General features: G+C 34.7%; 1 protein-coding gene across 2 annotated transcripts in view; it reads right to left on the bottom strand.

Annotated features, from left to right (window-relative positions):
* Window positions 1–16,018, bottom strand: part of LOC132106483 (kelch-like protein 29) — a 251,261-nt gene that overhangs the window by 211,003 nt on the left and 24,240 nt on the right. For both annotated transcript variants that reach the window (XM_059512191.1, XM_059512193.1), the window contains exon 2: window positions 14,945–15,013. Coding sequence is in view for 1 of the 2 variants with exons in the window: in XM_059512193.1 (XP_059368176.1) it covers window positions 14,945–14,974 (30 nt within the window). In the remaining variant the exon portion in view is untranslated. The remainder of the gene's footprint in view (window positions 1–14,944; window positions 15,014–16,018) is intronic.

Below are 16,018 nucleotides of genomic sequence, written 5' to 3'. Positions count from 1 at the left end.
GTAATAGGTTACAGATTACAAGTTACCCTATTTAAAATGTAATAGTAGTGTAACTTTTTTAATTACTTTAATAAAGTAATGTAACTAATTACTTTTGAGTACATTTTGATTACTTTTATAAATTTCTAATGAATGTTAATTTGCAACTGTAAATCATCTTCAACCATTTTACACCATGCAGGTTTAACCTTACCGTAGTGCTCAATACTGTCAGACTTTCACCATCCTTCATCACTTGAATTAAGATGATCAAATTTGAACACATCCACCACACAATCAGACTTTACTTAGAGATTGATCTGAAGTTCAAAGCAGATTTAAAATCAAAAGAAATAGTTTATAGATACTGTTTTTGAAACCAAATCTTTGCATAACTACAGGCATCTAACTGCATCTAACAATGGTTTGGGGAAAAAAATAAAATAGTTAATAAAAAAATAAAAGCATATACATCAACTCAAATACGGTTATCTAATAAGCATGTGTCCTATTTTGTGTACTAAACTCCTGAAACATTGGTGTCTTTTTGAAACACTGCTGTCTCTTTGTATATGATATGATGATAGTTTCTCAAAATAAGTAAAAAATGCTCATGAAGTGACTATTCTAGAGATTAATTTCCATGAGGGGCGGACTGGGAAAAAAATAGGCTGGGAAATCTCACACTCATACACCCACAACCCATTCTGAAACATGGAAAACCCAATTTTTTTTTGGACCTGACATCAAAAAGATTTGAATCCTTAGGTTGGGGGACTTGCAACGTAATCAAGAGTTCTCTCCTAAACTGCACATTCGCTTCCATTATCCATCCATCTCTCTCATGACTTTAATACTGAAGATTTTTATTTGACTTTTACCATGTTTTGTAAGTGCAATTTTGTTTATTTGGCAAATGAATTACCACTTGTATTTATTTTTACTACAAATTCCATAGTTAAACCACGGTTAGTGGCATACCAAAGTTTACATTAATTTTCCTAAGGGTTGTGTTCTTGTATCCACTAGCTCCCCCTAAACCTATGATAAAATATGATGATTTGTCTGCTAACTTACTACTGTAACATTACAATAGATAATAATGACGTCGTTTATACAGTATTTTGAGTGAGTGTGAGCAATGTGCTGCTGCTGCTTGACTACGTAAACAAAGACAAAACTACATTAGCATATTTACAGATGAAACTGACCTGCACCTGAAACCCTGAACAGAAGTGTCGCTTCTCTGCTCCAGCTGTGCGCTTACACAGTTCACTCCGGTCTCTCTCTCTCGCATTGATTACTCGGAGTCTGATCCAAACCGCTCGGCGGAGGCGCAGAGAGCGCGCGAGCCCAACCATTGCCAGTCACGACTAACCGATTCATGATTTATTAGAGATTTAATTATCGAATGGCGGATTCGGAAATAATCGCTTTAGTATATTCGGCCTGCAATTATACAATAACAATATTAAAGTAGAAGGCCAAATCGTCTGCCAGGCCACCGGGAATAGTCCCGGTTCTCCCGATGTCCAGTCAGCGCCTGATTTCCACAGACACGCAGAACGTGCAGGATTCATATTCAGTCTTTTTGCGGCACAGACATCAGTCCATATCGGGTTTTGATTCAAGTGTACTGACCTACTTTTGATTTATTCGTCCAAAATGTGGCATATTCAGTCCGCGTTATAGGCCGAATTCCATTTTTTATTACTCGATTCTACGAATGTGTTTTCCGTGTCTCGGAGATTATGGGCCATATGTCTTAGTGCAATTTGGGAAACAAATAAGCTGTATGTGGATGTGTGTAAATATTCAAATGTAATCCTCTTTGTAATCATTACAATTTTCATAAGTAACTGTAATTTAATTACTCATTTTTTCTTAGTAACTGTAACTGATTACTGTTACATTTATTTTGTAATTAAATTACGTAACGCCGTTACATGTAACTAGTTACTCCCCAACACTGCTTAGGAGTCATTCTTGTCTACATCTGCTCCAGCGGTGAAACAATGGTGGACTGATGACAGCTCACTCAGGGCGGGTCCAAGGTAAAACGCTAGTGTCAATCAACAAATGTGGGAGTTTTGCCAAACTGCATGGAAACCAATGGGAGGGATGGGAGTCAATATGACCTCCACACAAAAGTCGTCATAAACTGTTCTAAAACACATCTATGTGTCTAAAATTTGTATGCACATTCATGGCACTAAATAAAAAATATTCACCAAATTTCATGTATAAATAAATTATTTAACCAGAGTCCCCCCCCCCCTCAGTCTACCATTGGCTCCACAGAGATCAAACTCAAGCCATTGGTTACTTGAGGTCCACATCCCAGCATATTTACCTATAAAAGAACAAAAAAAAACTTTTTATAAAAGACACACTTCACCTTTAAGAGCAATTCATGGGTTGTAAATGTGGAGTGATCCATCCGTCGTTTGTTTTAATGCACCTCAGAGCAGCGCAAGTAACGCCAGTCTCATTGTCCTGAAGAGATAGAGGGTCTTTCAGCACCCGTGTCGGAATGCAGATCTGCGGGAAGTCTCCTCCGCGTGATGACTTCCCCATCTGTCTGTGGACGACCACAGAGAAGTGTAGCGCCTGTTGAACCCCAGCAGGCGGGTTTTACAGCCCTCGCTTCACCTCATGCCCCATTAACGGAGGAAAGGGAAAAATGCAGTCGTGTGTATTGCTGGTCCAAAGATTCCTACACCTCCACTGCTGTGTGCAGAACCTCACAGCTCAGCTGACACTCACAAACCCACATTAAACGACTGACTAGGGCTATAAACCAGCAGCAGAGAGGGGCCACAGCACTATAAAGAACAACTAAAACAGGCTTCTTTATATACTCACTATCACTCAAAAGTTTGGGGGTCAGTAAGATTTTTTTTTTAATTGCAAGGATGAATTCAATTGATTGAAAGTGACAGTAAAAATAATTATAATGTTACAAAAGGTTTCTATTTCTATATATATTATGTTCTTTTGAACTTTAAATTAATCAAAGAATTCTTTAAAAAAAATCACAGTGTCAGCAAAAAATATAAAGCAGCATCAAAACTGATAATCAGTAATGTTTCTTGAGCAGTAAATCAGTATATTAAAATGATTTCAAACTGAAGACTGTAGTAATGATACTGAAAATTCTGCTAAATAATACATTTATAGTAATAATAAATAATTGCTTTAGATATTAAATAAAGATATTAAAGTAATGTACTAAATAAATATATAAAGTAATAAATAGAAATTAAATAGAAAACATGTTTAAATTATTAAAATTCCAGAATATTATTCTTCTTAATGTATTTTTGATCTATATATATATACATATATAGAGAGAGAGAGAGAGATCAAAAATAAGGATATTACATTATTAAATATTATAATATTTATTTTTATTATATTTAAATTAAAAATAATTACAAATATTTTTAGCATTTAAACCAAATTTTTCACTGTTCTATTAAATTTTATATATGTATATAAAATATTTATTTGTGATATTTTGATATTAAAAATAACAAATATTTAACAAATATTTTAATTAAAGTTTATCTAAGGACAGATACCTTTTTAAACTTTTTTAAGGCCTACAAATGTATAGAAAATATTTTGTTTTGATGTATTTATATTAAAAATACAAATATTTAAAAATTATCTTCAGCATTTTAATTAATTCATTTTTATGTTAGAACAGTTACCACCGCCACTTTTTTTCCATAAAGTGGCCAAGATTTTTCGATATAAATTTAAGGGTGTTAAGGTCATTGCCATATAATTAGCATTTTGTTTTATAGTTTTTAAATATTTAATAGATCCAGTGAAAAAGTGAGCATAAAGTTATTGACCCATTAAAGGATTATTTTCAAATAAAAGTTATGTTTTGTTTTCTCATTATCTCATCACAACAGTATTTACTTTTATAATTTTATTACAAAGTAAAATAACTAATTGTGTTTACAGTCCAACATTTGCTAGTACACAGATTTACATAATATACCATAAAATTCGAACCGTTTTAAATGTATAAGATGTAATGTTACATATGTTGATATGATGCTAGCGTGATGGAATCGCGTATTAAATTTGCTATGTCCGATATAAAAATACAGGTTTTACATTTAGGATTGTGTTATGGTAGTTTACTTCAATATTAAGCGATTTTTGCTTTTTTAAAGGAAAAGGACAAGCTGTTTTTTGTAATAATCAACTGCTGATAGAACTGTTATTGAATCCTTCGCTTGCCTTTAGCTGAAATCTATGCTCACGTGTAGGAATCCTTTGTGTCCTTATATCCTTCATAGGTTCTTGACCCTCATGGATTTTTCTTTTCACTTTTTTCCCTCTGTAGCCTTTTTGAAAAGTGCTTTGTTTTATTTGAGTTGTTAAAATCAATACGTTCCCCTATTGGGGACAAGTCTTGGATATTTCTGTCAGCAGAAGAGGATGTGATGGTTGTCATTTCTCTTAATTGCTGCTGGCAATGGCAGATATTCCTGAAGCTGAAGTGCGTCAGAGTTCTGCGGACAGATGTGCTTCATCTGTTATGTGCTTACGGCAACATACATGGGCTAGCACATAATGCTGGGAATTTAAAACATTATGTTTAATTAACTGAAAAATGAAGTGATAAAATTAATGCAATTACACTTACACCCTCACCCATGCATACATTATGTAAAAAGGGATTTTTTTTATCATTAGATATTAGCGCTTAAATGCAACCATAGTCAGTGTCATGTGTTTATTGAAACAAACAATTTATTTACTTCTCAAGTTACTTTTACATTACACCAACATTATACCAATTTATATATCAAATAATAAGCAGTACCTATGTATCTAACTATATATATATATATATATATATATATATATATATATATATATATATATATATATATATATATATATATATATATATATATATATATATATATATATATATATATATATATATATATATTGTATACACACACACATACAGTACAAAAGTTTGGGGTCAGCAAGGTTTACACAGACAGACAGACAGACAGACAGATAGACAGATAGATAGATAGATAGATAGATAGATAGATAGATAGATAGATAGAATTGATATAAATATTATTATTTTTAATTTCTTTATATATAATATTACATACTTTTAATAAAAATACATACAAATGTAATATATATATTACATGTAATATGCAGTTTTGCAGCCTCCTGAGGATCAAGCACTTGTGTTGTAACATTCCTCATCAGTCACTCTGGATAAAAGTGTCAGCTAAATGAACAAAGCAGTGCAAATTCCCTTCAGCTTATTATTGAGCTCTCCACCATAAAAACATTAGATGAATTCGGTTTTCCTCTGGCAACCGGCAGCACGTTATACCTGGGGCTCAGATTTGATAGATGATACTGTCACCCATCGATACACTAGGTGTTTTATCTATCCTCTCCCCACAAGCACATTACACTTTTATGTTAGTATATTTCCACTGAGGGAAGTGTCATGGAGTTCGGGGCAGAAGGTCAGCCATAGTGCAAACGTCCTGAGACTGCAGGCCTGACTTGAGAGCAGTTATAAGTGGCATATGTGCTGTTAACGTGCCAGAAATGTGGATCATTCCTGTTTGATTGTTCTCGCTTGCCAGGCCTGGGATTCAAACCACGGGTATGTTTGGAATGGCATACTACCACGACACTTGAACTATTTTTGCAGCACACTTTGTGTCTCCTAATATAGTATTTGCATTCCCTGTATTCATGGAATAGCAGTGTGACCCTCCTGCATGTGTGAAAATATGCATTACACAACAGAGCGAATATTACAGTAAGTTCAACAGTGCAATTAGGAACGCACAAATCTTTTCAAAACAAACTATTCTGTGAATCACTATTCATCATTTTGAGTTGGTTTCAAAAGCAGCTACAAAAAAGGGCAACAGAATGATGAAGAATGAATGCTTCAGCATTAAACAACCTTACAACACCTTCAAAATGCCCTGCTAATGGCAGGGTGCTCAAAAATCTGAATAGCTGTTGCAGCAGTGCTACAAAGGATTTTACCTTAAAACCACAAGTGTACATCTTAAGCACAAAATCATGCCATCAAGCTAATCAAGCAATCATCACAAAAAGATCAAACAGATAAACACATATTATTTTATACTATTTTTTAACTTATATAAAAAGGTAAATACATTTTTTATACAACTATTTATTTTACTAAAACATAAAAAAATGTATTTTATACATTTTATACACTAACTAACTATTCTACTAAATATTACACAACAGCTAAACATTTTTTTAATAAAATTATTTGTTTTACTAATAATAAAAAAAATTATATTAATTAAAAAAACAAACATGATCTTTACTAACATCCTAATGATGTTTGTCATAAAAGAAAAATCGATAATTTTGACCCATACAATGTTTTTTTTTTTTTTTTTTACAATATGTTGTTACATACAACAGTTATGGCTATTGCTAAAAATATACCCCAGCAACTTAAGACTTAAAGCGTTAGTTCACCCAAAAATGAAAATTATGTCATTAATAACTCACCCTCATGTCTTTCCAAACCAGTAAGACTAAAAGATATTTTAGATTTAGTCCGAGAGCTCTCAGTCCCTCCATTGAAACTGTGTGTACGGTATACTGTCCATGTCCAGAAAGACTTTTCTGAATCGTTTGAAACGGTTCGCGTCTCCAATACGCATTAATCAACAAATGACTTAAGCTGTTAACTTTTTTAATGTGGCTGACACTCCCTCTGAGTTCCAACAAAACAATATCCCGGAGTAATCATTTACTCAAACAGTACACTGACTGAACTGCTGTGAAGAGAGAGATGAACACTGAGCCGAGGCAGATAATGACTCGTTCACAAGTCAAGAACCAGTTGCATCGGTTTTCGGATCACCATTCTTTCGGACCGTTCGATTCAATAAACCGGTTGAAGAAAACGGTTCACCGGTTCTTTTGCGCTCGACGTAATGACGTCATTGGCGATGGTTGCCCTTGATTCAATCCTTCGGTTTACCCGCGCTAATAACACTAGCACAGAATCAGTTCAGAATCATTCACCAAAAGAATCAGTTCGGTTCAGACGCTCTGTGTGTCAGTCTGTTTCATGCTGAATTACACATGCGCAGTATCATCAGCTCCTCGGTTCTTGAATCGGACACGTCTGACAGAAACGGTTCTTGACTTGTGAACGAGTCAGTCTGTTGTTCGTTATCTGGCTCGGCTCGGTGTTCATCTTCAGTTCTCTCTTCACAGCAGTTCAGTCAGTGTACTGTTTGAGTAAATGATTACTCCAGGATATTGGTTTGTTTGAACTCAGAGGGAGTGTCAGCCACATTAAAAAAGTTAACAGCTTAAGTCATTTGTGGATTAATGCGTATTAGAGATGCAAACCGTTTAAAACGATTCAGTTCGATTTGGTGAACTGGCTCAAAAAGATCCGGTTACATCGAATGATTCGTTCGCGAACCGGATATGACAAACTGCTTTGTTTTGAACTGTCTTATAACAGACACGGAAGAGAAGACAATGCTGAATAAAGTCATAGTTTTTGCTATTTTTGGACCAAAATGTATTTTCGATGCTTCAAAAATTCTAACTGACCCTCTGACGTCACATGGACTACTTTGATGATGTTTTTCTTACCTTTCTGGACATGGACAGTATACCGTACACACAGTTTCAATGGAGGGACTGAGAGCTCTCGGACTAAATCTAAAATATCTTAAACTGTGTTGCGAAGATAAACGGAGGTCTCACTGGTTAGGAACGACATGAGGGTGAGTTATTAATAACATCATTTTCATTTTTTGCTGAACCAACCCTTTAAGGTTTTTTGCTCCAGTGTCACATATATATCAAAGTATCAACTTTATGCCAAACATTTTATTGCTGCTTACTAGTTCACATGAAATTAGTATGCAGTCCACAGTATGCAGTTCACTAGAATTTCATTCTGAAAATAATTTATGATTCTGTCAGTCTGCTACCTTCTCACTCACAACACACACACACACACACACACACAAACACAACACCCAATCAGTCCTTTGGACTGCATTATTAGGTGTGCCTTCACCCTACCAGCTCCTTTTCTACATTTTCTATTCAGTCTGTTACATTGACTGATAGCCGGTGCATCTGTATTACAGACCTGAGGAGAGACAAGGCGATTGACATCAACACAGAGCTAATAAAAACACAGAATCAGGTTAAAGGAAATCTCATAAACTCTGTGCCTCAGCTGAAGGTCAACAATCGCGTATCTTAACGAGATGAAGCTTGATTGTCTGAAACCAGGGGTCGGTTCGGAGTGGGCGGCCTGCATGTCCCAACTCCATAATGCTGTACTCAAAGGGCAGATTTTTATAAAAGCGCAGCAATTCCTCTAATGGCTTTTATGGGAAGGCCTGAAGATCTACTGAGGCCCACATCATCAGATTAAATAAGGTCAAGCTTAAAACATCCCATAGGAAGAGAACGATGATACATACAGAGAAGTTACGCTTCGACATGTGACATCTGTGGACTGCTCTTCTGCTAATGTGTGATACAGATGCCAGGAGAAATATGATGACTCATACAGAGATGAGGTCTGAATTGTGCTAAGAAACCGTAGATGCTGATTTTTTTGTTCACACTAGTATATCAAATAAGAATATTTATGAGCCATAAAAATTTATTATTAGGAAAATTAGGAAAAACCCATATACACTACACTTCAAATGTTTGGGCTCAGTACCATTTAAAAAAAAGTTTTTATGCTCACAAAGGCTGCATTTATTTGATAAAAGAGTAAAAACAATAGCTAATATTGTGAAATAATTACAACTGTTTTCTATTTTAATATATTGTAAAATGCAATTTATTCCTGTGATCTAAAGTTGAATTTTCAGCATCATTCTCCAGTGTAACATGATCCTTCATAAATCATTCTAATATGCTGCTTTGAAATCTAATATGCAACTACATGAATGCATGTAGGTTCAGAAACAGATGTCACATGTGGTAAATTTTCTACTAAGAGGTAAAATTTGTTTGGAAACATTCAAGTTCCAGCAACGTTCAATGTAAACTATGTGTTATATTGCAATTGCTTATGTAAAATTCCCAGCCAGTACTTTATATTATTTGCAAAATGCTTCTAAAACAACTGTTTAATACAAAATAGCACAAACTACTTAACTTTGATTGAGCAACATGTTCATCTATTATTCACCATCTTGAAGAACTAAACACTAATGGGGCCTATATGATGTTACATTTAGAGTTCTCTAGAAATGTTGTGGGAAAAATGCACTATAAAACTTCCATAAGGAATAACTAGGATTGTTTAAAGTTTCCCACTAGATTGGATCCAGACATGAATGCGAGTAGTCGTTGTGAAAGACCACAGCAGTGCTGCTGAGTGACTCATTTCATCTAATCAGATTCCAGAAATCAAGGATTTCTAATTAGATTACATAATCAGATTACAGTTACTCTGTTATGGATTACATATTATTCACACGATAGCAGTCAAGTCTTTTTAATGAACCTTCCAATTATATACAGTGTGGGGAAACCCTTAGTTTTTTTGTTCTTTACAGTATGGTACACAATAATGCCATTCAAGTCTATGTGATAAACGAGTTAGTCTAGAAGTAATCAAAAAGTAGTCAGACTACATAACCTATTATGTGTTATCCAGATTACATAACTAACTATAATTTTGTTGTGTAATCTGTAATCAGTAATAGACTACAATTTGTAAGTAATCTACCCAGTACTGTCCAATAGGATAGCACTCCTAGGTGACATGCTATACAGAGGGGCTGAAAAGGAAAATTAAAAAAAAAGTTATTGATGAAAGATAAAGACGACAGTTTTTCTTATTTGGAATAGCATGCACTAATGCATTAGCATTAGCAAACTAAATGGGGTCAATTTGGACTTAACATCAATCCATGTGTTTCTCAGTTCTGTACACCTTTAAAAGAAGCGACATCCGTAGAAACAGCACAAGGTCAGATATAGATCCTCCAACATTTCTCCACCTATAGAGCGCTCCGCATCTGTTCAGCACATGTAGTCGCTCTCTATAAATCTCCCTGGAATCCCTTTAATGGCACCGTAAACCCGGCTAATGGACGTCGTGCTGGGGTGAAAAACGCTAACAAGAGCCATCAAAACAAACACGAAGGCTAACCTCTCAACCTTCTGTCATACTTTAAATGTCATGGGGTTTTTCTGTGAAGCCCTTCAGCGCACCACACCATATCTCCTTAACGTCCCATAAAACACTTCATCAGCACTACGGCACCGCACTGCATCCCAAACATGTCTGTTCTGGGATCATTTACAGTAGCAGGGTCGACAGGAACCCAAGATAAGCAAACAGGCTGGGCGCCCATCAAAATACACATGTAGTATTTAAAAGCAGATGAATTGTGATTCCAACAAACGTGTCGGGAGTGTTACAGGAATTTTGGTCTCATTGGGACTGCATTACGGTCTGATCTTTCCACTGTGTGTTTTGGAGGCGCTTTCTCGCCTCATTCATGCAATTATTCACAGCCAAGCTCTTGGTCATGCTACAGGACAGGTAATACAAGCCACATCGTCCACATTTACATTTAATCATTTTTATATTTTCGTTCATGATAAACAGCATATTTTCTGTTATATAATGAAAAATGAAGAGCCCAAAATTATGAAATGGTGTACTGTGTACGCTAGGCTGCGTTTCGTAATAGACTGCACAATAATTCAAAATAATGCTTTTTTTTTTTTTGTGAATTAATGAAAATGTATTTTGGCGGACCAACCAGCAATCATATGGATGACATTTTAATTTCTACTTTGCATATAAATAAAATGAACTAAATCTCATTTGTAGGAACAACACTGATATTAATCTTCATACACATAGTTATAGATTTTTATAGTAATGGGCATCCGTTTCAATTTCTATTTTTCTGCAGCTGTGAAAACCACCTATAATAATCATGCCATGAGCCCCAAAGCTGATGAAGATAAAAAAAGGGAAATCTATATGCTCAAGTACTTATTCAAAAGCACAAAATATATTATTATTATCATTATTATTGACTAAAACATTTCATAATAATATGAGAAACAAATATTATGTAAAATTGTATTTTGTATTTTATATAAAAATGATGTAAAATGAATATTAATACTGTTGATGTTATGTAAAATTATTATTCTAAAAAACATAATTGAATAAATAAATAAATAAAAAGACATGTAAAAGTATTATTCTTATATAACAATAGTGTAAAATGAATGCATGTAATGATTATAAAAATACAAAAACAATTGTAAAATCAATAATAATCATCATCATCGTCATCAACATCATCATCAAATGTATTATTCAAAAGCATAAAGCCGAATATATATTTCTGCAAATATAATAATAATAATTATTATCATTACATATTAGAACAAAATACTATGGGTTTTCAAAGACTAAAGAGTTAAGACCTTAAGAAATCACAAGTTTTATGTGTTTTACTCTGTGTCCATCAGTTTTGAAGTCATTAATATATTAATATGATACTAATGGACCTTTCTGAACAAAATAAAACTAATCAAAGTTGATGACGTCCCCTACAATACTTACATCAACCGGCCCCTAGAATACTAACATTCTTTGAGTATAAAGTACAACAGCAAAACACAGTTTAATTGAAAATGCATGCATTTTAATGATTAACTCTTAAGTGGTGAGCAAAGTTGAACCCAGGACACCAAAAACCGGCTTAACCACCACACGCTGAGATAAACCAGCAAACGACTTTAATCCCAAGTCAAGTCAACAGCTTACAGTCTTGAGTGGCAGTTGGTTGAATTTAAGCACAAATTCCAAATATTATCTTGTATTCTGACAGGTTAAATATAGCGGGTGCTTGAGTGACGGGACGAAAGAGTGCAAAAGCAAGACAGATTGACTGGCAGAGTAAGAGGGCACCAGGGCCTTCGGAGATGTTACCTGTCAATGGGCAGCAAAAAAAGGAGCTCTGCCTGTCTCGCTCTCAGGAGGCACTGATGGGCCGAAGTTTGCCTCTTATTTAGATTGTTATGACAGGTTAGATCGTTTATTTGATGTCTGGAAAGTTTTCCAGTTCTCCTGCACATACGGTATGAGACTGAATTCATTCAGCAGATTTGAAGAGCCTGATTATGTTATTATGGAAATGCACAAATGCCAAAAGGCAGTCCACGTCTGGTTCAAATGTCATGATATGTCACAGCCGGTTGAAATGCCTCACTGTGAGCCACTTCAGTTAATAAGATTACATGCTGGCTGAATTAATGAAGGACTGAGAGCACACAAACAGGGCAAATCCTTTCTGAAGCATGCTTAAACACTCCGAAAACAAGCAGACTCACTAAGTGTGCACTCGGCGTAACCCTTACCCGCAGCTCCAGCTCAGGTTCACGGTTTGAAGGCACAGATCCAGGGATACTGTGTTCCACCAAGGCCGCGATCTTTCACTCACTCATCCATAAAACAGGAGATGAAGTGGCCGGCTTAGCCGATCAATGACAGTACAGGTGACACGGTCTCTGAAGTTGCTGTGCGCTGTGACATTTGGAGAGGAAACGAGAACGTTCTCCTTGGAGCACTTCTGAGTCGAGCCATCCATCAGCGCTGTCCTTATGCTTCAGTGTGTACTCTCAATCTGACCCGTTACACACCTGCTCATAAAAACTACATGAACTCAATGTGGAACCTGCTTTCAGAAAGCAACAGTCCACCCGAAAGAAACAAACACTATTTTGTCATTATATTTACATCAGTTCAACCCCCTCAAAAAAAAAAAATTCTGGGGAATGAAAAAATAAATAAGTAAATAACGACAGGATTTACATTTTGAAGTTAATAATCCCTTTAAAATATGTTCCTGATCTTTTCATTTTTGAATGATTCATGAGTGCACATAAATAATAATAATAATAATAATAATAATAATAATAATGTGATTAAAATAAATAAACATTTTTTTAATAAACAATTTTGTAATAAATACATTTGATAAAAATAAAGATTTTTTTTTATAATAATGTATAAAGAATAAAATACATTTATCTAAAATATAAATTAATTATATATTTTCTATTTTAATTATCTATAATTATATATATATATATATATATAAATAATTAATTTAGATTGATATATATATATATATATAGAGAGAGAGAGAGAGAGAGAGAGAGATCTAATTATATATATATATATATATATATATATATATATATATATATACACACACACACACACACACACACACACACACACATGATTTTTTTACATTTATAATTTAAATGTATTTATAGGTATATAGTTTCTTTACAACAATATGCACTAATAAAACTACACTAACTACATTAATCAACAAAAATTTCACTTTAAAATTTAAAAGAACAATGCATAAATAAACATTTATACTGTCTCTTAATCATTGCTATGGTCATTTTTAAATTCCACACACTGAATCACACCAACACGCTACACCGTGTCACCATCTGCGTATGAAAGCGGCATTCCCCTGTAAAGAGCTTGGCACTTGGATGCTTGGCTGGAAGCCTCTGTAGTTCCCTATCTGTTCAGATGGTGTTTATGCTAAAGCAAAGTCCCTAATGGACCTTAAACAGTACGAGGAGCGTTCCTGAGCGACGGTCTGTGCAGAGTTCTGTCTCACGCATTAGGCTCAATGGCTTGCGTGAGATGGCATGTTATGACCCCTGCTGTGCGAGAGTCTCCGGGGGGTGATGCCACCACGACCCTGCCGGAGATGTCTTAATCATACAGAGAGAGGGTGGAAATAAGGTGTCGAAAAACAGCAGTTTTTAGGGATGCAAATGAATGTGAAATGAGAAAAATGAATAATTATGAGTTCACAAGTACTACAAAAATTATGCACGCTCTCTCAGCATCTTAAAAAGACGAGGGAGAAGCTATTTCTTGATTATTATCAAAATGTTCACTTTTTTTCAGCAGGGGACTTAATCTTGCACAAAACAAAAGCAACAAGTGGCCCAATCGCATGACATCAGCCTCCCAAGGAAGATATTGAAATTTAGAATTGAAATGAGCTTCAAATGATCAAACTGTTCCGCAACAGCAGTCAAATTTACAGGAAATTGCAGGACTCTGAAGAGCTCAGACGATTTTGGTGGGGTAATTTTCTCAATGTTATTTTAACATTTCTCTTAGCGCAGGCAGGGACACTCCAATTACACAGCTCGGGGAGCACTTTAAGAAAACACAGGGTGATCGGGGACCTGCAAGTAAAATGACCTGTTAGGAGTAATGATACTTGATTTTCATTTGGTTTTCAAAGATGCAGCAACCAAGTTGTGTCTCTTTCAAAATCTGCAATGATCATTCAATCTTTCCTGCATAACTATATCATTTGTGACGTGTTTCGCTTTTCAAACCCTTTGACAAGGAAATTTTCTTTTTTTTTCTCAAGCACATCAGTCCTACTCACAAATAGATAATATTTTTTTAGATAAACTTATTCCATATCTTCCATATCTTATATATATATATATACACACACAAACACACACACGCATAATATATATTTTTATGAACAAACATAATTAAATGTGCAAAATATAATTCATGTCAACTAACAGCCCAAATTATTAAACAAGTAATTCATAAAAATATAACAAGTATTTTCTACAGGCAGCTAACATCATCCACATTTACTGTCCTCTAAAACTCTCACATTCATGTGCAACAAAGGGAAAAAATTTAATGGTCGAGACAAGTTCTGTTAATACAAAAGGGAACAGAAACACAACCCAGCTGTACACAGTCTGCAATAAATGAGCTAACTGATGTATCTTTTTGACAGGCACAAGGGTGTAAAGATATAAAACGGAATCTTTTGAGATATTGCCGTACCTTGGGTCTGTGCTGGATGATGATGCTCATCACAGACTAATGAGATCTTTGGAGTATACTCAGGTGTGTCTGCAAAGACAAAGAGAACACCATCAGTAAACACACAGAGAGAGCGCGAGAGAGGGAGACAGTACTGAAAGTATACTGTTAATTATAGTACCAATTGTAACTGTTGTGAGAGAATGTTAATAACGTTAATATTAAAATGTTAAAATTTTTATTAATACCTTAATTTAAGGCAAGGATGCATTAAAGTGATCAAAAGTGACCGTATAGATATGTATGAAGTTACAAAAGATTTATATTTCAAACAAATGTTGTTCTTTCCATTCATCAAAGAATCCAGAAAAAATGCATCACAGTTTCAACAAAAATATGAAGCGGCACATCTGTTTCAACATTGATAATAAGAAAGGTTTCTTGAGCAGCAAATCAGCATATCAGAATAATTTCTGAAGGATCATGTGACACTGAAGACTGGAGTAATGATGCTGAATATTCAGCTTTGACCACAGGAATAAATTACACTTTAAAATTTGCCTTCGGAGGCAGCATTCCAAGGCAGGAAGGCATCAAGGAACGTCCGAATCCAAATTTTGCTTCACTTCTTGTCTCCAGAGGTACCTTCTTCTAAACGAATTTTGAAGGCAGCATAGATGTATCCTTCGCTTCCCTTTGATATCCCATAATCCTGTGCACTCCATCCCATGACGGTTGAGCTAAAAAATAAAGACGGCATCCAAAATCAGCAAGTCAGCTGCCTAGGCTTTCGGACGCAGCCATTGTGTTTTGTAGAGTAGCTTTATAGCTGAATCAAGTTTGTTTCATAATTGGGTGAATTTTGCAACATCGACAGTTATTGAACAAAACTGAATCAACACTGAAGTGACTTCAACTGAATAACGATATTTTTGCATTCTGTTTATAGCTGAATTGAACTTTTTAAAATGATTTTCATGATTAATAACCAGTATTTTTATTTTACATCATTGATTATGTTATTTTCCTGTTTATTACTGTGAGACTGCATTGAAAAGGTGACGACTTAAAATACGTTGGTTTCTTACAACCACA

This window comes from Carassius carassius, chromosome 27, assembly GCF_963082965.1.
Source record: "Carassius carassius chromosome 27, fCarCar2.1, whole genome shotgun sequence".
NCBI lineage: Eukaryota > Metazoa > Chordata > Actinopteri > Cypriniformes > Cyprinidae > Carassius > Carassius carassius.
The sequence above is the reverse complement of the archived record's forward strand: the minus strand, read 5'-3'. Positions and strand labels throughout refer to the sequence as shown.